Here is a 21,892-nt window from a genome sequence, read left to right as displayed (position 1 = left end):
TAAACATACATGTGTAGTTGTATGCAATATACAGTATGTGCTAGTGTATGTCCAGGATCGGCAGCGGTGCTCTATATCACAGTCGCAGTGTATAACCCAGGACTCGGCATTAGGCTTCCCCTCTCCTAAGCCCGCCCCCAGACTATCATTGGCTAGTTTCACAGGTCTAGTTTGTAGCCCAAATAATATTGATATTCCTAACAAAGCAAAATCAATACAGGCGCTTATGGTAAAGATTCTAATATAAGTTCACACTAATGCATTTAATAAATAGATGCAGCTCTCGTGAGGGGTTTCTGTAATCCCCTGATAAACAATATATGATATAGATATAAATATAACTATACAAGAGAGCGCAAGATATTATAGTTGTAAAAACAATTTAATAAAATATTAACCATATAAAAAAAACATATATAAACAACAATATTGCTGAATAAGCAGAGCTTTAGAATCCACTGACCACCACTGATATAATGTCGGATCAATAAAAATGTCCCATTTATTTTTATATTTGGTTCCAATTATTTCCGCTGGAATGAGACTTTATAATCCTATAAAGGGTTCACCATTTCAAATTCAAATAAATAGTATTTAGAAGATAAACAGTGATAATTTGGAGATCCCTCTGTAAATGATGTGTTCACAAGAGCATACTGATAGTGTTAATTTGTAGCCACCTGAAGGCGTCTGGTTTTAAAATTCTCCTAGCCGGAGTCTTACTTCACTGCTCGACCCCCCACACACACACACATCCATCAATACGACACTGAGCTCACCGCAGATAAGATGATGCAGTTGCCATGTCCTATAGCACAAGGACAACCAGGCAGTGCGGGAGCAGCGATGTGGAGACGATGGCAAGTCCCAAGTGTGTCAGTGTGTGGACGTTAGCAGGACCCGGGAGGGGGGGGGGGGAGCAGGCACGGTTCAGATGCGACAAGGAAGATCAGCTATAAGCCTGACCCAAGTATGCAAGGCAGTCAGAAGCGTGGATAATACAGCTCCAGCCCTAACTGATGCGTTTCTCCGACGTAAGGGCAGTCGGTTTCATTCAGAATAAGTATATTTATATCTATATCATATATAGTTTGTAGCCCATATTTTTCACATTATTCCTCAAATGTTCCCAACAACATGTAGGACTCTAGTGATACCTGCTGCTACCTGGGGGCGCACTTAGAGACAAACGCAACCTAAAAGGGAACTTGAGGGTGTCTCCAGAGGTATGCCACTGGGGATGGGTATTGGGCTAAATCTAACCATTTATTTATTTGGACTCAAATGCACAGAGTGGCCTTAACGCAAGGAACCAAATGTACCAAGGCTGGTGGAGGGAGCCAGGGGGATAAACTTACCCTCTGGTCCCCAACCAAGTCGCTTTCAATATCGTTCCAAAAATAGAGAAGCCTAGACTCCACGTTAATAGAATAAAGAGGCCTATGTACTGAGCCTAAAGGAGAGATAGAGTAGACGGAGCAAAAAGTACCAGCCAACCATCTCCAACTGTCATTTTTCAAACACAGGGGTGTATGTACTAAGTCTTGGAGAGAGATAAAGATGACAGATTTAGGGGGAGATGTACTAAGCAGTGATAAAAGTGGAGAAGTGAGCCAGTGAAGAAGTTGCCCATGGTAACCAATCAACATTGACGTAACATTTATAATTCTCATACTATAAAAAGTATACAGAGCAGCTGATTGGTTGCCATGGGCAACTTCTCCACTGGCTCACTTCTCCACTTTTATCACTGCTTAGTACATGTCCTCCTAAGTACCAAACAACCAGCTCCTAACTGTCATTTTTCAAACCCAGCCGGTAACATGGCAGTTAGGAGCTGATTGGCTTGTAGAGTACTTTATTTCTATCCACTTTCTCTCTTTTGAAGGCTTAGGACCGTATTCAGATTCAGTAGCACAATCTGCAACTGCTGGGGGCCGCCCAGCACAGGGCAAAGCTGCCCAGAATGCTAATCACTGCCAGTGATGCAATCGTAATTCAATTGTGATTGAATTGCAGAACAGGAATTTGAGGAAGACACCATGCATACGCAGCCAGGCTGCATATACAGGCCCAGCGCCACCATTTCCGTTGTTGCATCGGCCGCGTGTGACGTCATGTGGCCGCCCTGAAAATGGTCCAGACATGCCTCCATTGTCCGGAACCACTCCCTCCCAACGCTGTGTCGATGCCCGCTGTCAATCACATAGCATACGCATCCTTCTGGGATATGATCGCTATGAAATTACCGTGCACGTGCACTGCGCATGTGCAAATGCTTTGGAAAAAAATAGGATTTTAAAACCTACCGGTAAATCCTTTTCTCTTAGTCCATAGAGGACGCTGGGGATGCTTCAAGAACCATGGGGTATAGACGGGATCCGCAGGAGACATGGGCACACTATAAGACTTTGAATGGGTGTGAACTGGCTCCTCCCTCTATGCCCCTCCTCCAGACTTCAGTTATAGGAACTGTGCCCAGGGAGACGGACATTTCGAGGAAAAGGATTTATTTAATGTTTTTAAACTAAGGTGAGATACATACCAGCTCACACCTCCAACACGCCGTACAACATGGCATTCAACAACAACGCATGCAACGGCATGACCAACATCAGTCACAGACTGACTGAACTTAACCCAACATGAGCGTAACCATAACCAAACTGCAGATACAGCCCGCACTGGGACGGGCGCCCAGCATCCTCTACGGACCCTTGAGAAAGGGATTTACCGGTAGGTATTAAAATCCTATTTTCTCATACGTCCTAGAGGATGCTGGGGATGCTTCAAGAACCATGGGGTTTATACCAAAGCTCTAGAACGGGCGGGTGAGTGCGGATGACTGTGCAGCACCGATTGACCAAACAAGAGGTCCTCCTCAGCCAGGGTATCAAACTTGTAAAACTTCACAAAAGTGTTTGATCCCGACAAAGTAGCAGCCGCCCTGGATGAGCCCACCTTTCTGGTAGAATGGGCCTTCACAGATTTCGGTAACGCCAATCCTGTCGTAGAGTGAGCTTGCTGAATCATATTACAGATCCAACATGCAATAGTCTGCTTGGAAGCCAGAGCCCCAATCTTGTTGGGAACCCACAGGACAAACAGAGCCTCTGTTTTCCTAATTTGAGCCGTTCTGGCGACATAGATTTTCAAAGCTCTGACCACATCGAGAGACTTCGATTCCGCCAAAGCGTCAGTAGCCACTGGCACCACAATAGGCTGGTTTACGTGAAACGATGAAACCATTTTTGGCAGAAATTGCTGACGAGTTCTCAACTCCGCTCTATCAGCATGGAAGATTAAATAGGGGCTTTTGTGAGACAAAGCCGCCAATTCAGATACCCGCCTTGCGGAAGCCAAGGCCAACAACATGACTACTTTCCAAGTAAGGAATTTTAACTCAACCTTATGCAAAGGTTCAAACCAATGAGATTGCAGGAACTGCAACACCACATTCAGATCCCATGGCGCCACTGGGGGCACAAAGGGAGGTTGGATGTGTAGTACGCCTTTCATGAAGGTCTGAACTTCTGGAAGGGAGGCCAATTCTTTCTGAAAGAAAATTGATAAGGCCGAAATTTGTACTTTAATTGAGCCCAACTTTAGGCCCGCATCCACACCAGCTTGCAAAAAATGGAGCAAACACCCCAGCTGAAATTCCTCCGTAGGAGCCTTCTTAGATTTACACCAAGACACATATTTCCTCCAAATACGATGGTAATGCTTTGCAGTTACTTCTTTTCTAGCCTGAAGAAGTGTGGGAATGACTTCAGTGGGAATACCCTTCCGGGCTAGGATTTGGCGCTCAACCGCCATGCCGTCAAACGCAGCCACGGTAAGTCTTGATACACGCACGGTCCTTGTTGTAACAGGTCCTCTCGTAGAGGAAGAGGCAAGGGATCTTCTATGAGTAATTCCTGAAGATCGGGATACCAGGCCCTCCTTGGCCAGTCTGGAACAATGAGTATCGCCTGAACCCTTGTTCTTCTTATCATCTTTATCAATTTTGGAATGAGTGGAAGTGGAGGGAACACATATACCGACGGAAACACCCACGGTGTCACTAGGGCGTCCACCGCCATCGCTTGAGGGTCCCTTGACCTGGAACAATATCTCTGAAGTTTCTTGTTGAGGCGGGACGCCATCATGTCTATTTGAGGAATTCCCCAACGACTTGTCACTTCTGCAAAGAACGCTTGATGAAGACCCCATTCTCCTGGATGGAGATCGTGTCTGCTGAGGAAGTCTGCTTCCCAGTTGTCCACTCCTGGAATGAAGACCGCTGACAGAGCGCTTGCATGTTTCTCCGCCCAGTGAAGAATTCTCGTGGCCTCGGCCATTGCCGCTCTGCTTCTTGTTCCGCCCTGGCGGTTTATGTACACCACTGCTGTTATGTTGTCTGACTGAATCAAGACGGGCAGACCGCGAAGAAGATGTTCCGCTTGCAGAATGCCGTTGTAAATGGCCCTTAATTCCAGAATGTTTATGTGCAGACAAGCTTCCTGGCTTGACCATTTTCCCTGAAAATTTCTCCCCTGTGTGACTGCTCCCCAGCCTCGGAGACTTGAATCTGTGGTCACCAGGATCCAATCCTGAATCCCGAACCTGCGTCCCTCCAGAAGGTGAGAACTGTGCAGCCACCACAGAAGGGAGATCCTGGTCTTGGAAGATGGGAATATTTTCCGGTGCATGTCCAGGTGAGACCCGGACCACTTGTCCAGCAGGTCCCACTGAAACACCCTGGCATGGAACCTGCCATACTGAATGGCCTCGTAGGCCGCCACCATCTTCCCCAGCAACCGAATGCATTGAAGAATCGACACTCTTGCCGGTTTCAGAATCTGTTTTACCATGTTCTGTATTTCCAGAGCCTTTTCCACTGGAAGAAAAACTCTCTAATTCTGTATCAAGAATCATACCCAGGAACGACAACCGTGTCGTCGGAACCAACTGTGATTTTGGCAAGTTTAGGAGCCAACCATGTTGTTACAGAATCGTCAGAGAGAGTGCAACGTTTTTCAGCAATTGTTCCTTGGATCTCGCCTTTATGAGGAGATCGTCCAAGTACGGGATAATTGTGACTCCCTGCTTACGCAGGAGAACCATCATTTCCGCCATAACCTTGGTGAAAATCCTCGGAGCCGTGGACAGACCAAATGGCAACGTCTGAAATTGGTAATGACAATCCTGAACAGCAAACCTCAGGTATGCCTGACGTGGAGGATTATGGGAACATGTAAGTAGGCATCCTTTATGTCGACGGACACCATAAAATCGCCCTCCTCCAGACTGGAGATCACTGCTCGGAGAGATTCCATCTTGAATTTGAATTTTTTTTAGAAAGAAATTGAGGGATTTTAGGTTCAGAATCGGTCTGACCGAGCCATCCGGCTTTGGTACTACGAACAGACTCGAATAAAAACCCTCCCCCTGTTGTGAAGGGGGTACCGTGACAATGACTTGATTTTGACACAGCTTTAGTATCGCAGAGCATACAACCTCTCTTTCTGGAAGAGAAGCTGGCAAGGCCGATTTGAAAAATCGGTGAGGGGGCACGTCTTGAAACTCTAATTTGTACCCTTGGTCTACTATTTCTAATATCCAAGGATCTAGGTCCGAGTGCACCCAGACCTGACTGTAGAGTTGTAGTCGTGCCCCCACCGGTGCGGACTCCCACAGAGGAGCCCCAGCGTCATGCAGTGGATTTGGTAGAAGCCGGAGAGGACTTCTGTTCTTGGGAACTTGCCACAGCCTGTGACCTTTTTCCCTTTCCTCTTCCTCTCGCAGCAAGGAAGGAGGTCCCTCGTCCTTTCTTGTATTTATTGGGCCGAAAGGACTGCATCTGATAGTGGGGCGTTTTCTTCTGTTGTGCAGGAACATAAGGTAAAAATGACAACTTACCCGCGGTAGCCGTAGATACCAGGTCAGTGAGGCCGTCACCAAACAAGACACTACCGTTAAACGGTAACGACTCCATCACCTTCTTAGAGTCAGCATTCCATTGATGAATCCACAATGCTCTCCTAGCCGAGACTGCCATGGCATTGGCCATTGAGCCCAAAAGGCCAATATCCCTTACAGCTTCTTTTAAATATGCTGCAGCGTCCCTGATATGACCCAGAGTCAAAAGCACGCTATCTCTGTCTAGGGTATCTATCTCAGATGACAAGTTATCTGCCCACTTTTCAATAGCGCTACTCTCCCATGCCGAAGCAACGGCAGGCCTGAGTAGCGAACCCGTAGTGACATAAATGGATTTTTGTGTATTTTCCTGCTTACAATCCGCAGGATCCTTCAGGGCTGCCGTGTCAGGAGACGGAAGCGCCACCTTTTTGGATAGACGCGATAAAGCTTTGTCTACCGTGGGGGTTGACTCCCACTTTTCCCTGTCCCCAAATGGAAATGGATATGCCACTGGAATTCTTTTGGGAACCTGTATCTTCTTGTTAGGATTTTTCCAAGCCTTTTCAAAAAGAGCGTTCAGTTCATGAGAGGGAGGAAACGTTACCTCAGGTTTCTTTCCTTTATACATACAGACCCTAGTATCAGGAACAGCAGGGTCCTCTATTATATGCAACACTTCTTTTATTGCCACAATCATGTACTGAATGCTCTTAGCCAGTTTTGGATTCAATCTGGCATCACTATAGTCGACACTGGAATCAGAGTCCGTGTCGGTATCTGTATCTGCTATCTGGGTAAAAGCACGTTTCTGTTACCCCGAAGTGGTCTGAGCTTGTGACAATGCATCCTCCATGGATTTTCTCGATGTCTGGTTCTTAGACTCAGATTTATCGAATATCTTAGACAACCGAGCCACATTTGCATTCAAAACACTCAACATATTTACCCAATCATCCGTCGGCGGTGCCGATGCGGTCACTCTCACAGTCTTTTCTGTCCCCACTCCAGCCTCCTCCTGGGAAGAGCAATCAGCCTCAGACATGTCGACACACATGTACCGACACCCACAACCACACTGGGCTATAGGAGACAGACCCACAACAAAGCCTGTAAGAGAGACACAGAGTGAGTTCTGCCAGCTCACAACCCAGCGCCTCTCCCAGTACTGAAGCGAGTAAAAAAGACTGCCCAGACCTGTTAGCGCTTTATATGTAAATAATTAGCACCTAATCTCGTGCCCCCCCCCCCCCCGTTTTGCACCCTGTTACTTGTACAGTAGTGTGGGAGGCCAGGCTCAGCGTTCTCTGCAGCTTCTGTGAAGAAAAAATGGCGCTGGTCAGAACTGTGAGGGCTAAACCACGCCCCCTTCATGGCACGCTTCAGTCCCGCTTAAATTACATATTTATACTGGCGGGGGTCCGTAATTAGTGCCTAGGCACTGTTTACACATCTGCCAGTGCTATTTGAGGATCCTATGCTGCCCAGGGCGCCCGCCCTGCAGTGCCGTTCCCATGTGGGAGCCTGGCGCGCAGCGCGGTACCTCAAAAGCCGTTTTCTGCCGTCACTGAAGTCTTCTGATCTTCCTTTACTCACCCGGCTTCTGTCTTCTGGCTCTGTGAGGGGGGTGACGGCGCGGCTCCGGAAACAAGCAGCTAGGCGCACCAAGTGATCGAACCCTCTGGAGATAATGGTGTTGTCAAAGTCAGAAAAATATCACGATGCACACTGCCATATTTGCACCTCATATGTGTCCCTGCTGCGCATGCGTGCGCTCTCCCGTGCGTGCGCATACTCGCTGTTGCGGGCACCCGCAGGCGCACGGTATGCGCATTTACGGTAGAGATTGTATGCGTCTAGCGGGCGACTCGTTCGTTACATATTTTCACCATATAATGTATTTTGTAGATTATGGTCCCTTTGATAGAATCTGAAAGTTTGGTTAATGTAGAATGTTCATGGACAGAGAAATCCCTCTTTGTTTGATACGAAGGGTCAGACAGGAGTAATACAGTGGTGTTTAGTATCCATCGGAAGAGTATTTAATTAGCAATATTCCGGTGTTGGTTTGAAGCGAATTAATCGCTCGTGCGAATAGTTATGGACATAAGAAGTTTATGTCCATTTACTATTATTTGCACTTACTTATCCATGCGGCGGGAAACCCAGTTTCCCACCCACCTGAGCAGTTGGAAATTGTCACAGCCCACCTGTATGAATCAACCTATGACCTTTTGTTATAATGCGAGGAGGAATTCCTGTGTCCAATGAACAATGAGATTGTAGGGACCATTGAATTGTATTGTGTGTGGGGCATAAATAGACAAGCCGATCACATCCAGCTCTCACTCTTCAACGGTTCTCATTGCTGATAATCGGGAGCTGGATGTCCAGAGGCGCATGCGATCGTTCCCCTTTGTGCGTAAGTTTTTCTCCGCAACCATATTGTCATTGTTGATATTGTGGGCCATATCTCTCTCTCTCTCTCTTTTCTCCTCTTTCTCTCGTACTCTCTTAAACGTAATAGTATTGTATTGTATTTCCTGTGTAGTTACCTGGTTAGTTAGTCTATGTTATATTGTAGTGTATGACTTGTACTGTATTATTCTTTTTGCAAGTATAACATATTCATAAGGCGTTAGACCCTAAGCCCGGTAGTTGTGTGTTCATTGTAGTGTTAAGTATTCTCAGAGCGTCGGTGACGCTCGAACAGCTTTTAAGTTAATAAGGTTACACTGTGTTGCATCTACACCCTATCTCTACACTAAGGTTTTACTGCATATTGCATTGTTTATGGTTTAGATATAAAGGTTTAACATTGTGAGCGTCTGCGCCGCTGGTGATCTCCTCGTGGTCCCGAGCGTCCGCTACGCTATAGCGAACCATTACGTTAGTCAGCAGCCAATAGCGTGCCTGCCTGTGATCTCTTGGCCGTGAGCGAACGTGACGCTTGAGCGTCTCGACCACGGCTAAGCGATTGTTACGCAACATGCGTACCCTTACGGTACTCCATACGTCAATAGCGTACAGTGTTCTTAGGCCTCTTAAAGGGTTTTAAATAAGATAAATATTTAGCTTTATCAGTGTCCAGTAGCCTAAGAAGCAGAGCCTTTGAACTCAGAGAAGTAGGTCTGCTTCTCTCCCCTCAGTCCCACGATGCAGAGAGCCTGTTGCCAGCAGCTCTCCCTGAAAATAATAAAACTAAGTCTTTTTTTCTGAGAAACTCTGGAGAGCTCCTCAGTGTGCATCCAGTGTCACTGGGCACAGAATCTAACTAGAGTCTGGAGGAGGGGCATAGAGGGAGGAGCCAGTTCACACCCATTCAAAAAGTCTTATAGTGTGCCCATGTCTCCTGCGGATCCCGTCTATACCCCATGGTTCTTGAAGCATCCCCAGCATCCTCTAGGACGTATGAGAAACGCTCATTCATGATCACACTGATCACGCCCTCCTCAGGATTTGCCTCTTGCTGAGGGGCACAATAGCACCCTCAAATCTGCGCTCAGCACCGTGTAAAGATTTTTTTCACATGAATTTGCATAAAGGGCATGACCACGACTCCCGTGATTAGGCCACGCCCTGAAAAAATACCTGGGCCAACAGTTAAACCCCTGCCTATGCTACATAGTATTTATGGGGTCTATTCATTATCCCTTAATTTCTGCTTTTCTAGAAATTGCCATTCATTATAAAGGTAATACAGCAGATATCTCCTGCTTACCTTTCACTACTATTGCATGGGGACAAAAATCATCAAGCTCCGAAAATACTACATTTTTGGAGCTTGACAGCGGGTATTTTCGCCATCTGTGGATGGTGCTATGGCAAGTTGTCCCGGTTTCCGCCCCTGGTTGGCTTCTTCTGCTGAAAACCAGGTTCGTTGTGCGCATGTATCAGATTCGGCATTGCTAAGTTTCACTGCTTCGGATGTAGCAGTAACAGGTATCGCAGGAAGAGCTGAACTGTGGATCTCCGCACCAGAACAATATTGAATTGCTCTGGTGAGTTAGTACTCACCGCCACTATTCGAAGCAAGACTGATACTAAAGTATCATTGATGTTAATATTAACACATGAATAGACCCCTAAATCCCATTGGTTAAACAGTGATAACACCAATATTCATTTTCTTTTTAGCACAGTAGAAAAGTACAGATCATTGACTTTATTGATGACATGACTATCTCCTCTAGCCCCCAAGTACGCTGTCTTTGCATAATCCTCGACTCCTCCCTCTCCTTCAAACCACACATTCAGCACCTCTCACAAACCTGCCACTTTCATCTCAAAAACATTTCCAGGATTAGACCCTTTCTCACCCAGGATGCCACCAAAACCATTATCCACTTGCTGGTCATCTCCAGACTGGACTACTGTAATCTCCTCCTATCTGGCATCCCTGACAAATACCTCTCTCAACTCCAATCTATTCTCAACGCTGCAGCCCGGCTCATCTTCCTCACCAAACGCACTACGACCACCTCCCCTCTCCTACAAGCCCTTAACTGGCTTCCCTTCCCTTTCAGAATCCAATTCAAACTTCTCACACTCACTTACAAAGCCCTCACCCACTCCTCTCCCATTTAAATCACTGACCTTATTTCCCTTTACACTCCCAACCGTCCTCTTCGCTCAGCTAATGCACGCCTCCTCTCCTGCAGACTGATTACTTCCACCCACTCCTACCTTCAAGATTTCTCACAAGCTGCTACCTTTCTCTGGAATTCACTGTCTCTCCCCCTCAGACTCTCCACCTCTCTACAAAACTTCAAACTGGCTCTCAAGACCCACTTTCTTCACCAAACCCAGCCATCTCTCATCCTAACCCCCTGTTCCACGCTCACTGTCTACCCCATCTATGCCACCCCTGTCTGTCTGTTCCTCCCCTTTAGAATGTTAGTCCTCACAAGCAGGGCCCTCAACCCTCATGTGTTTATCCTTCTCTTACCTAAACATCCTCGAAGGCAGGGCAGTACGGATGGTGTAATGGTTAGCATTACTGCCTCACAGCACTGAGGTCATTGGTTTGATTCCCACCATGGCTCAAACTGTGTGGAGTTTGTATATTCTCCCCGTACTTGCGTGGGTTTCCTCTGGGTACTCCGGTTTCCTCCCATAATCCAAAAATATACTAGTAGGTTAATTGGTTCCCAACAAAATTAGCCCTAGCATGAATGAGTGTGTGTACATGTGGTATGGAATATAGGGGGTCATTCCGAGTTGTTCGCTCGTTATTTTTTTTCGCTATGGAGTGATTAGTCGCAAACTGCGCATGCGCAATGTACGCAGTGCGCCTGCGCCAAGTAAATTAGCACAAAAGTTTGGTATTTTACTCACGGCGTAACGAAGTTTTTTCATCGTTCTGCTGATCGTAGTGTGATTGACAGGAAGTGGGTGTTTCTGGGCGGAAACGGACCGTTTTCTGGGAGTGTGCGGAAAAACGCAGGCGTTTCAGGGAAAAACACGGGAGTGTCTGGAGAAACGGGCGAGTGGCTGGCCAAACGCTGGGCATGTGTGTGACGTCAAACCAGGAACGAAACTGACTGAACTGATCGCTATGTGTGAGTAAGTCTCAAGCTACTCAGAAACTGCTAAGAAATTTCTATTCGCAATTCTGCTAATCTTTCGTTCGCAATTCTGCTAAGCTAAGATACACTCCCAGAGGGCGGCGGCTTAGCGTGTGCAATGCTGCTAAAAGCAGCTAGCGAGCGAACAACTCGGAATCACCCCCATAGATTGTAAGCTCCACTGGGGCAGGGACTGATGTGACTGGCCAATATATTCTCTGTACAGCGCTGCGGAATATGCGTGTGCTATATAAATAACTAGTAGTAATAAAAATAATAATAATAATAATAATAATAATAATAATAAATCCCACTGTTTCTGCCACCCTGATACTTATGCCAGTGTCATCTGCTGATGCAGCTATGTTTATTTACCCTGTACTTGTCCTATATTGTCTTCAACTGTAAGTCACTACTGTCTCGTTTTGATTTTTCATTTAAGTACTCTGTAATTGAGTGCTGCAGATCCCTTGTGGTGCAATATAAAGGATGATAATAATAATAATAATAATAATAATAATAATAATAATAATGCAACTAACAATCTAGGCTAATGTCAACAATACTTTCCAACGGCAAAAGAAAATTATCCAACCTCTGTATTTGAATCTTCTCAGTTGTAAGTGGCAAACAGTACAGGTAATTTCATGTTTGTCTGGGGCCTGTAGGTAACAACATACCTTTGTTTCCCCAGCTGTTAGTTGTATAGTGCATATTGAGCTTTAACAGTTTAAAAGCAAACACTGTTCACAGACAACAGAGGATTACTTTAAGAATATTAAGCAAACATTTGTAAAGCTAGAGACAACAGGATATAGGTACTGTATGTATATACATTTCAGAATGCAAAGCTCTTGTAAAAGGACTTGTGGAATACTGAAGAACGGCGCACTGATACAAGCATGTGTTCAACATGAATACACAAGTGAATGTGGAGAACTTCAGATTAGTTATAGTTCTGAGCTACAGTAGCAGTGGCAAACGCAGGATTTCTAGAGGGGGGTTTCCAAATGCATTCCACAATCTACCACTTTGCAGAACATTGGTTCAAGTGCGGGAGTCTGGGAGAGCAGTAGAGGAACCTAGTAACGACCCTGGATATTAATGTAAACATTGGTCTTTTTATACACTGGATACTATATGGAATACAGTATTAATATTTAACACACTATAGATGTTCTATAGTATAGGCTGTATCAAACATTTAAATAATAAATAAAAACACAAACATACAGCAATAGAATAAGTTTTGCACTTTCTAAGCACACATTCTCCCACCTCATGGTACGGCTCCTGTCTCTTCTTCCTGGTAGCTACTCTCCAGTGCATTGATTGAGGACTCAGATCCAAACACACAGCAAACTTGGTAAAGGAAGCTGCTATCACCGGGAATGAGCAGTATTTCTGTTCTGTCCCTTAAACTGCATGTTGTAGTGGCAGCTCTGGTAATCATATTATATGTCATTGATAATTTGAGCCACTTGCCAAGAGGAGGGGGGTTTCCAGGCAACCGGAAACCCCCCCTGCGTTTGCCTATGAGTAGTACCCATCTCTCATCCCAGCTGACAGAGCTGCTCCACCAATGTCTGCAGGAGACCATTCTCAAGGCATATTGGCCTGGCTTGATCTGAAAGTGAAATCTGCTTAACTGAAGCTGGACAATACAAGCCTGTGATGCTGGGCTGCGCACAATTCCGCCTACGGCAGTAGCTATATTATCGCTTATATTACAGTGCACCTCTATGGGTTGTGAGTAAAACGTAGTAAAATTGCTGGACGCGACATGCCGTTCCAGAAGGTACATCGCGAACATTGACGCTAGCTGAATTAAGTGCAGACAACTAGCCTCTTTCCGAAAATGAGAAGACAATTTTCAGTCAAATGGAAAAAGCTTTACATACCTGCTCATATACACTAGCAAGATTTGCCCATCTATCTTTCCAGAAATCAAGCTCAGATGATGGACCTGGATTGAGACCTTTTACAAGAGGCTGTGAAGAATCTGTTTCAATGACATCTCGAATCTGATAGGACCATTTGATCAACATGGATTCAAATGCATGAAGGGCTCCTCTATCAAATACATATTCCCTATAAAACATGATGCACAAACATCTGTTATACGGTACTATCTATCTACGGTTTATCACTACATAAACATTAGATAGTGAACTTTAAATCTACAATTACGTGTATATGACAGAACACAGGTTCTCAAACTCCGTTCTCATGACCCCACACAGTGCATGTTTTGCAGGTAACCCAGCAGGTGCACAGGTGTATTAGTTACTCACTGACACATTTTAAAAGGTCCACAGGTGTAACTAATTATGTCACTTGCGATTCTGTGAGGAGACCTACAAAACATGCACCATGTGGGGTCCTGAGGACCGAGTTTGAGAACCTGTGTGATAGAAGACCACACTGAATCATCATTAATATCTGTTGCTGTGTCTGTAATAATGTATTGAATGGTTTATGGACAATAAGGTCGTTTTTCCATGTGTGTGTCTCTTCCGCAGTCGCACCTGCAACTCTATACTAATACCACTACAAGCCCTTCCCTGGTGTACAGCCGTGCTCCTGAATGTACTCGGACTACGACGCCCACTTTGAGCTTCTTTAGACACTCAAATATCGATTTGTGCGCCTGTTGATGCAACATAGGTCGCTAAAACAAAAGTTGCACCAATCCTATTGCTAAGTGCAGACCTTCTGTCACAGTATGGCCTCCAATGTGAGCAGTGGAGCAAAAATAACTTCTGCGACACACCCATAACATGTCCATAAAACATGTTACATCTCTGTGCATCTGAATAGCCACCTCCCAGTCACCACCCAGGAACGCCAATCGGTCCTGCAACTTTGTACACTATCAGCGTAGGACTATTTAGCGACTTCAGCTGCCCATACACCTAAAGATTTATTGTCGGATCTGGCTGGTTGTAACGAAAATCTGGTAATGGATGAGAGCAAATGACAATTGGCTCCGAAATGCTGGAAAAGTGACAAAAACGGTAGTTCAGACATATTGGTTAAATCAAATGGATGTAACCAATTTGTCTGACCATTTTTGTCTGTTTTTCAGTGTTTGGGAGCAAATGGTCAATTGTCATTTACTCCCATATATTACCAGATTTTCTTTCCAACCAGCCAGATCAGACAATAAATCTTCAGGTGTATGGCCAGCTTTAGACACATTTAAAGATGAAAAACATTGACCACTTGCAACATCGCCATTGTGTGCAACTTAGAAGCAGGCCTATAATGGTTAGAACTATCCAATCTGGTCATTCATATTTTTTTTTTATCGTAGTTATAAGAAATAAACAGCTTCTTTGAGGTTTATCATGAGAGGTCACATGTGAGATTCTGGGGGAGATGTACTAAGCAGTGAATAGAGTGGAGAAGTGAGCCAGTGGAGAAGTTGCCCATGGCAACCAATCAGCATTGAAGTAACATTTATATTTTGCATACTATAAAATTATTCAGAGCAGCGGATTGGTTGCCATGGGCAACTTCTCCACTGGCTCACTTCTCCACTCTTTTGACCGCTTAGTACATCTGTCCGTAAGATTCTCCCTTCTGACTCAAAGTAGAGTAGGAGCCAAAATCAAAGTAAATGAGTATGTTAACAGTGGTATCCGAATGATAGACAGTGTCTAGTTCGACACTATATGGTCGTCATGCATTAGATCGACACTTTCAAAATGTCACATGACAATGATTCTTTTTTTACATGTTTACCAACATTTGCTTGATTTACTATCCACGTGAACTATGATTGGGAATAGTGGGGACCAAGGTGAGCCCACAAAGGTATATGGTTCTACTGAAGCTGGCTACATATTACCAAACATACACGATTTGACCCCAAAAAACTGTAAAACTTGTGTCGACCATTGCCATGTTGACCTTTTGACCCTGTCGATCTAATGCATGCCGGCCATTTGTTGTCGACCTGTTGACTGACGACCTACATGCTGTAGCTCTTCTTTGCCACACCCATTAACAGTATTGCAATACGCCTCTAGAAAAGAAAAAAAATCTATTTGAAAAAGTGGCAAAAAAAAGGTTTTAGAGACTCTATTAAAACGTAATTTCAATTTTGTGTATTTTTTTTTTCATTGTTCTGGTATAATTCATTTATCTATAAAATTCTGCTTGTGTTCGGAACCCTTGCCAATTATACCAAGACCACAATGGTGGCAAAATTGCCTGTGCTGGGGTCCTAATCTTGCTAATTACGCATGGGGCGTTGCATAGATTCCCCAGAATTTTATTAAACAAAGGGCTTGTACCAGGCAGGGAGGGGGGGTCAAAGTATTTTTTCCGCTCCTATTTCCCTATGGAGGTCCCAGAACTGCAATGACCAGCAGGGACACCAAGATGGGAAGTGGTGCCTCAACGGACCTGTCCAGGGGCCCCACCTCCCAAGGTGGTGTGGTAACACCCCCTCCATTAGCACACTGCTTGGCAGCAACAGTGTCTGGCCACACCCCTTACCCTCTCACACAGGATGGTATCGGGATACCGGCGCTTGGGATGTCAGTAGTCATAATACAGACAGCGACATCCCGACACGCAGGATCCCGACACCTAGTAAGTATTTTATCCCTAGTCCCTAACCTCCCGAACCCTAATCCCTTCAGTTCTGCAGACAGACCCTGACCCTCCCCGGTGGTGCTCAACCCTAACCCCCTTCCCGCAGGCTAAACCTAACCCTCCCTCCACGCAGCCTAACCCTAACCCTCCCCGGTGGTGCTTAACCCCCCTTCCCCACAGCCTAATCTTAACCCCCCCACCCCCACAGCCTAAGCCTCCCCCTCAGCATAAACCCCCCGGTGCTGGCATTCCGAGCAGTGTCCTGATCAGATCCCCTCACACATATATGGTCATGCCATCCCTAATGTAACGGTGCCTGGAATATGTCATGGAGGCACTGGTGATCTGCTAATTTATAACTAAATATTAAACATCTCTACCTCTGTATTTATTTATTCATAGACTGAATGTCTATGGTTTGTGCAGTTTATAAAGATTTTGACTTAAAGATCGACTTAAATAAAATATTGTCAAATCTGGTAAACCTGGTATATGGGAAGAACATAAAAACTTGATAACAAAAAATTAATTTGTACGTTAGCAGGGAAAGGGATACTACTGCACTAGCATATTATAGAAAAGTTCCAAATTAGAACAAAGGAAACCCCTAGTTATATTCTATATCAGATATTTGAATTATATAGGAGGTGCTGCCACTGAATATATTGTTGCCAATATATAGTTATGCACAAAAAGAAACAGAGAAGGATTGGACTTGAAGTGGCGCACTTAAACATTAAATTGATACATAAATTATAACTTTTATTAGAGTATATTTGTTAAAAAGACCTGTAGCTGTGAAATATTAAAACCAAAAACATATAAATTGACAAAACAAAGTGTGATATGTGTGAATAAAAACACACACTGTGCTAACTGTGTAGTGCTACACATATATAATATATTATAGGTACTATGACCCTTGAATCAAATTATATGTGTTGTTAGGCTGAGTGCCCAATGGCGCTTTGAAGTCACTGATCAGTTGTACTAGATAGGCTTACTGGGGGTACTGTAAAGTGCAATATTCCAATAGAAAGCTCCCCCTCAGTTTGGGCGCTATGACCCCTCACTTATGTGCAATCATATGCTTGTACAGCTATGAGTCAGTGTTTATCCTCATTAGTGATCTCAATGTAATTAGCTGTTCTCAATCAATTTACAGCAGGTAATATCTGAAGTCAGTATCACTTTAAGTGAATAATCTGTTTGGGCGCTATGACCCCTCACTTGTATGCATTCATATGCTTATACAGCTATGAATCTGTGTTTCTCCTCACTAGTGATCTCAATGTAATTGGCTGTTCATTAATCAATTTAAAGCAGGTAATACCTGAAGTCAGTGTCACTTTAAGTGAATGATAATTGATGTTCACTTGTATGCTTATACAGCTATATAGCGCCCAAACAGATTATTCACTTAAAGTGATACTGACTTCAGATATTACCTGCTGTAAATTGATTGAGAACAGCTAATTACATTGAGATCACTAATGAGGATAAACACTGACTCATAGCTGTACAAGCATATGATTGCACACAAGTGAGGGGTCACAACGCCCAAACTGAGGGGGAGCTTTCTATTGGAATATTGCACTTTACAGTACCCTCAGTAAGCCTATCTAGTACAACTGATCAGTGACTTCAAAGCGCCATTGGGCACTCAGCCTAACAACACATATAATTTGATTCAAGGGTCATAGTACCTATAATATATTATATATGTGTAGCACTACACAGCACAGTGTGTGTTTTTATTCACACATCACACTTTGTTTTGTCAATTTATATGTTTTTGGTTTTAATATTTCACAGCTACAGGTCTTTTTAACAAATATACTCTAATAAAAGTTATAATTTATGTATCAATTTAATGTTTAAGTGCGCCACTTCAAGTCCAATCCTTCTCTGTTTCTTTTTGTGCATAACAAAAAATAAAACAGGGAATAATTAGATGGTACAGACCAAATATAAAGAAGAAAAAAAAAAAAAGTCAAAATTAAGTGCCATGTACTAAGGGGAAGAAGTAACATAAGACCATGCAAAATATTGTAAAACATGCAAAATGTGCAAATAAATTAATCTGTAGTGTAATTAGTCTTGTGCTAGTTATGTAGCTTGCATCCATTTTCCTCTTCTTCTGTTATCCGATAAGAAATACAGGGCGCCGGCAAGATTCCAGAGTCAATACTAGAACAGTATTCTCTTACTTTTTGATTGGACTGATCTGGTTTGGTTCATTCGCTAATAATTTGGTGGGAAGGGGTAAAATGGTTCTCCCAGACAGTAGTCCTTTTACTATCAGGATCTTATTCTTCAGAGACTCTACATGAAGCTCCATATCTTGTGAGGTTGACAAAGACTTGGGATTCTTCTGATTAGAAAGGACAGGCACCAACACCTGAGGAAGACAGACATAATTAGTAAAACGGGTGCTTCCACAGACTCTTAACAGCTTCAAGGCCAATTTATCCTGGCTGATACTCGAGTGTTAATCTGTCAAGATAATTAGTGCCCAGAGGATTTAGTTTATAGCTAGTGAGCAGGTATTAGGTCCCAGGGCTACATTTCGTGCGTTTAGCTAAGTGCTCATTAAATACTGACTTGTTGATAGCATTTAAACTTTCTCACATATGAATTATATAAATTCTTCTGTGCTGCCCTGCATTAGTTCTTTGGGTCTGTGTCTGGTAACCGTGTGAATATTCTTGGGAACATTTAATCCCAAAGGTTTTAATTCCTCATTATTTTATTATACACAACCCAACTTATCTAGTTTATGTACATTCTAAGATCACGACTATGGGGGTAATTCCAAGTTGATTGCAGCAGGAATTTTTTTAGCAGTTGGGCAAAATCATGTGCACTGCAGGGGAGGCAGATAGAACATGTGCAGAGAGAGTTAGATTTGGGTGGGGTGTGTTCAATCTGCAATCTAATTTGCAGTGTAAAAATAAAACAGCCAGTATTTACCCTGCACAGAAATAAAATAATCCACCCAAATCTAACTCTCTCTGCAAATGTTATATTTGCCCCCCCTGCAGTGCACATGGTTTTGCCCAACTGCTAAATAAATTTCCTGCTGCGATCAACTTGGAATTACCCCCTATGTCTCTGAGAATAGGCATATAACTCCACACACCCTAAGGTGTGAAAGGCCCCTGGAAGATGCATCTGGCTCACTGAAAGTAAAAGGTCAACAGGTCTCAATGATAGCATGAGATACTGGTTTTCAGTGAATCAAGAGGAACACTTTATTCAAAGTATGATGTGTTTATTAATTTTACTTGGTATATGTATTGTCAGCAGCGCTGTAATCGACAACATAGTGTCATTCTGACAACCACAGCCCTCCCTTGTTCCATCCTCCATCTTGCTGCTGGTGAAAGTGTACTGGTCTACAGACTGCGGGAAGTGGTTAGCAGGCAACGTTATATTTATCCAGTTGTGAAATATGGCAGCCAATTGGAATTAGACGCAAAAGAAGCAACCACGGTGCCATCAGCCAATGATAGCAAGTTGCTTGAAACTTCTTCTTCCCTGGCAAGCTTGCCCGTGTTAGGGATGAAGAGCAGGGCAGGGGACCTGAAGTGCTTGTGCACACATGTGCATGTTTAAACAAAGAGGAGGTTGCCTTTTTATTTAGCCTTAGGTCCCACATTTTCTAGAACTAGTTCTGTTCAGCGCATAATATAGGCAAATAATAGTTTTGATCTAATGTGAGTTCATTAAAACTGTAAGAAGGGAATCTGAAACCAGATTTACTGAACATTTTCCTAGTTTTTTTATTTTTAGCTAAGCTAGTGTATATAAATGCCCCCATACACTAAGACGAGGTATCACATGCGCTCTGTCATATGTGACACCCCTTCAGTGCTCCTGGATTGACGTTATTGTGTGTCCAGGGCACCTTCACTTACAATGTGCTAGCGTTAGAACCTATGCGATCCCCAGGAGCACGCCTCAGATCGTAAGTGGACCACTTACTCGCGATATGTCGGCCCGATGCATTGATATCGTGTCAAAAGGCACAATATCGCTCTAGTGTTTGGGTGCCTTAACTTTAGACAGCACTGTGCTCAAACATTCCCATGCAGGGCTTTCTACAATCTACTAATATATATATTGCTTGTGACACACTGAAACAAAGTGTAATATTTATCATTAACTTAAATTTTGCCCAGTTATACAACATTTCTTTTCACCACTATGTGCAGTGCTGAGATTATAATTTTTTAAACTAAGGGGCCCATTTATCATGAGTTTCAGCTTTTTAAAACTTGTTCTGTATGATAAATGGTGCTCCAGCCAATCAGCTCCTAAATGTCATGTGTCTGAAAAATGACAGTTGTGAGCTGATTGGCTACAGCACCATTTACCATGCGCAACAAATTTTAAAGTAGCTAAAACTCGTTGATAAATGGGTCCCTAAGTATTTAGTACACTAATGTAACTATGGGACCCATAAATCAATGAGTTTTAGCCATTTAAAACTGGTTGTGTAGGATAGTGTTCCAGCTAATCAGGTACCAACACATGACAGTTAGGAGCTGATTGGATGGAGCGCCATTTATCATATGCAACCAGTTTTAAATAGCTAAAATTTGTTGATAAATGGGCAGCTTGATTTTTGTGCTGGTGAAAGGCCACGGCTACTCTCACAGGACTTCCGTTCACCGATTATCCAGTAATAATAATTTTCCCACCTGTCACCCATAAGCTGGCCTTGTGTGACTAGCAGGATGGTGAAGGGGTTTTCTTTCTTTTTTTTCTAATGATTTATTTTGAGGTACCATATTAAATATGGTTTGCTGGTGTCTCTTAGTAAATTACAGTGTATTTTAAAATGGGGGTTGCAGTTAAAATATCGGCTGTTGGGATCTCGGTGTTAAGGAGACTGCCGCCGGAATCCCGACAGCCGATGAAATACCGCTGGACAGAATCCCGACCTCAGCAGGGTATTCCCACTCGGTTGGTGGGTCCACACTACCAACAGAGTGGGAATATGACCTGTGGGGAGCAAAGCGAACTACCGGGCCTGAAGCGTGGTGAGCGCAGTGAACCCGCGAAGGGACTCGCTGACAGGATACCAACAGACAGGCTGCCGCTATCGGTATACTGACAGCCGGAATGCCGTCTGCCGGTAAATCACACCGATTCCTAAAATAGAGTGTGTATGTTTACCAATCTTATATATTTCAAACTCTTGATAAAATGGGCTTTACTCCTAATCATTGCTGCTACTTCGGCTTCCTAATCAGCCATGGGAGTTGGGAAGAGACAATGTTTCTCAGCTTGGTGATTGTAGAGCACTGTGATGATACCCAGGGAATAGGGCTATCCCAAGGCTCAGTTTTCAACAGGTTACCTCCAGTTGTGGCTAAGGGACAATATGGCCATACACAGGGGCGGATTGGGAACAAAAAGCGGCCCTGGAAAAATTTGTACTAGTGGCCCCACATGGGCAGCACCAGAGGTGTAAGGTCTAGCCTTGGGCCATGGCAGCAGCACCCTCCCCCCAAGACTTTCCAGATAGTGGGCATGTCTAGCATCAAGGGGAAAGTTAAAAAGAAATAATATTAAATATTATGAGCACATTATATGATACACCTTCAGAATTTAGGAAACTATATCATTCTTTAGAAAGATATATTTTCTTGCTTATTACACCAACCGTATCCCAATCACTATTCACTCAATCCTATATGTCAGCCAAGCAGGCAGACAGAGCATACACTAGATCATCTGCAATCACAGGCTAAGTGGCAAAGTCATTTTCATATATGCAAATTATTTTGCATCTTATTCATTATGTC

At 43.9% G+C, this 21,892-nt stretch overlaps 1 protein-coding gene across 2 annotated transcripts in view; it reads right to left on the bottom strand.

Annotated features, from left to right (window-relative positions):
* The window catches only part of DNAH11 (dynein axonemal heavy chain 11), a 561,376-nt gene that overhangs the window by 438,614 nt on the left and 100,870 nt on the right, over positions 1-21,892 (bottom strand). For both annotated transcript variants that reach the window (XM_063921780.1, XM_063921778.1), the window contains 2 exons: positions 18,287-18,477; positions 13,373-13,562 (listed from right to left, as the gene is read on the bottom strand). In XM_063921780.1, the coding sequence (XP_063777850.1) occupies positions 13,373-13,562; positions 18,287-18,477 (381 nt within the window). The remainder of the gene's footprint in view (positions 1-13,372; positions 13,563-18,286; positions 18,478-21,892) is intronic.

The sequence above is a fragment of the Pseudophryne corroboree genome, chromosome 5 (assembly GCF_028390025.1).
Source record: "Pseudophryne corroboree isolate aPseCor3 chromosome 5, aPseCor3.hap2, whole genome shotgun sequence".
Taxonomy (NCBI): domain Eukaryota; kingdom Metazoa; phylum Chordata; class Amphibia; order Anura; family Myobatrachidae; genus Pseudophryne; species Pseudophryne corroboree.
The sequence above is the reverse complement of the archived record's forward strand: the minus strand, read 5'-3'. Positions and strand labels throughout refer to the sequence as shown.